General features: G+C 48.3%; 1 protein-coding gene across 2 annotated transcripts in view; it reads left to right on the top strand.

The window, feature by feature from the left end:
• The first annotated feature begins 750 nt into the window (after positions 1-750).
• camk1da (calcium/calmodulin-dependent protein kinase 1Da) overlaps positions 751-2,026 on the top strand; it is a 200,888-nt gene continuing 199,612 nt past the window's right edge. For both annotated transcript variants that reach the window (XM_084330149.1, XM_084330148.1), the window contains exon 1: positions 751-1,187. In XM_084330149.1, coding sequence (XP_084186275.1) covers positions 1,090-1,187 — 98 coding nt within the window. In that variant the 5' untranslated portion in view covers positions 751-1,089. The remainder of the gene's footprint in view (positions 1,188-2,026) is intronic.

The raw sequence follows: 2,026 nt of genomic DNA, 5'->3' as shown, positions 1-2,026 counted from the left end.
GGATTGAGAAGCATTTATTTATTTATTATTTATTTAAAGGGGGACATGTCCTTGGCTGAACCCCCCCTCTCCGGTTCGACACCATAATGAGTGCTCACACACGCACACAAAACAAGCCCTCTCACATTACACCTTGCGGCTTGCTTCACCTATATGTGGATATCAGTTTCAATAATGACATTTGTATCAAAAAGTAATTATCAGCATTCCTATGTCGACTGCGAAACTCAAACGGCAAGTGCATGTTTAATTTGGGCCACTGACTGGACCTTCTGAATCACGTGCCATGCAAACAAGGCGTCCCATGAAACACATGTGTGTGTAGTCTTTGTCATTTTGCAATAGTACGTCTATATACTGTACCATCATTCTTTTTTCCAGGGCATTTGGACACTCAGCGTTTTTGGTGCATTGCGAATTATATTCCCACATCCACACACACAGTGCCTTCTCGTCCCTCTTTCACACGCACGCACGCACACACACACACACGCACACACACACACATTGCTCACAGGAGCGCATGCTTGTGCACAACGCGGACAAGAGGGAGCAATATATCCTCCCTCTCTCATTGCCATAACAACCGGTGCTACAAGAAAGCATGGTTGTGCTGGAATAATTAGAGCGCACCTTTGAGAGAGGAGGGGCAAGAGGCATTTACCGGATAAAACAGGGATCTTTAATAACCACAACAACGACACGGCGGAGAGAGAGAGAGAGAGAGAGAGAGAGAGAGAGAGAGAGAGAGAGAGAGAGATAAAGATAATCCAGGAATTATACATCGCAGGTGCCGCCGACGGTGAATGTAAATTGTTGGCGGTCAGACGGACAGTTTTTGGCAGCAGAGAGGAGGAGGAGGAGGAAGAGGAGATCTGCGCGGTGCTGAGACCGCAGGGGACACGGAGCTCACACACACGCAGAGAGACGCGGAAGGTTAAAACGCGGTGTTCTGGGCGCATGTGGTTTTTGTACCGTTCGAGCTGGACGTGAATAAACCCGAAGCGTGGGAATAAAGCAGGACCGTTACCCGGGGTCAGTGAGCGCGTCCCCCGGTCCCACCAGCGCAGCGCGCAGCCGCCCGCCACCATGGCTCGGGAGAACGGAGACGCCACCGGGAAGGGGACATGGAAGAAACAAGTCGACGACATCAAGAACATATTTGACTTCAAGGAAATCCTCGGAACGTAAGTATCTGGTTTCCCACCCCTTCTTCTTCTTCTGTTTAGGCCGGTTAAACACAATCTATTGTCACTGCAGTGCACACCCAAAACAAAACTGACCGCTACAACTTTGGAGCAGGACATTTACGCGCGTACTTTTTGGGCTATATTATTAATATACAGTATGTATCATCGGTGTTATTCTTATGCTAGTTTGACTTGTAATTGATTCACTCGGCTTGTTATTTTCTACGACAATAATTGCTCAGTCGACACCCTATTATGGAAGAGAGGGAGGTTCTCTGTGCTGTTTTGCCCATTTTTGGATGTTATTAAGCAAATGTCAGAACATTTACTTTTGTGAGAATGTGGTATTCAACGCCCTTTCTCTCCCGACATCCGCATAAGAGTTTGTCGCTGTGGGAAATTACATTTGAAGAAGAGCAAACCAGGCGCATTTTAACAGGCGCTGTCAATTGGAGCGTGTTTCCTCCACGACCTCGATGGGGGGAGGGGGGGGGGCGCCGTGGGATTGGGATTAATATGTGGGATTATGTGGACAGGAGGGAAAACCTCCTGTTCCCTGCAATAGACCGTATAGGAAAAGTTAATTCACGTTGCGTAACGGCGCTAACCATTCTAATTAAGTGAAAGGACGGCCGGCTCGTTTTTCCAGGTCGATGCAAGCAGGTGAGAGCCGGCTGCAAACAGTTCCTTATCTCTCTCTCTCTCTCTCTCTCTCTCTCTCTCTCTCTCTCTCTTCCTCTCTCTCTCTCTCTCTCTCTCTCTCTCTCTCTCTCTCTTCTCTCTCTCTCTCTCTCTCTCTCTCTCCCTCTCTCTCTCTCTCTCTCTCTCTCTCTCTC

Source organism: Notolepis coatsorum (assembly GCF_963971535.1).
Source record: "Notolepis coatsorum genome assembly, chromosome: 15".
In the NCBI taxonomy this organism is placed as follows: Eukaryota; Metazoa; Chordata; class Actinopteri; order Aulopiformes; family Paralepididae; genus Notolepis; species Notolepis coatsorum.
Note: the sequence above shows the minus strand (reverse complement) of the source record. Positions and strands in the feature narration are given on the sequence as shown.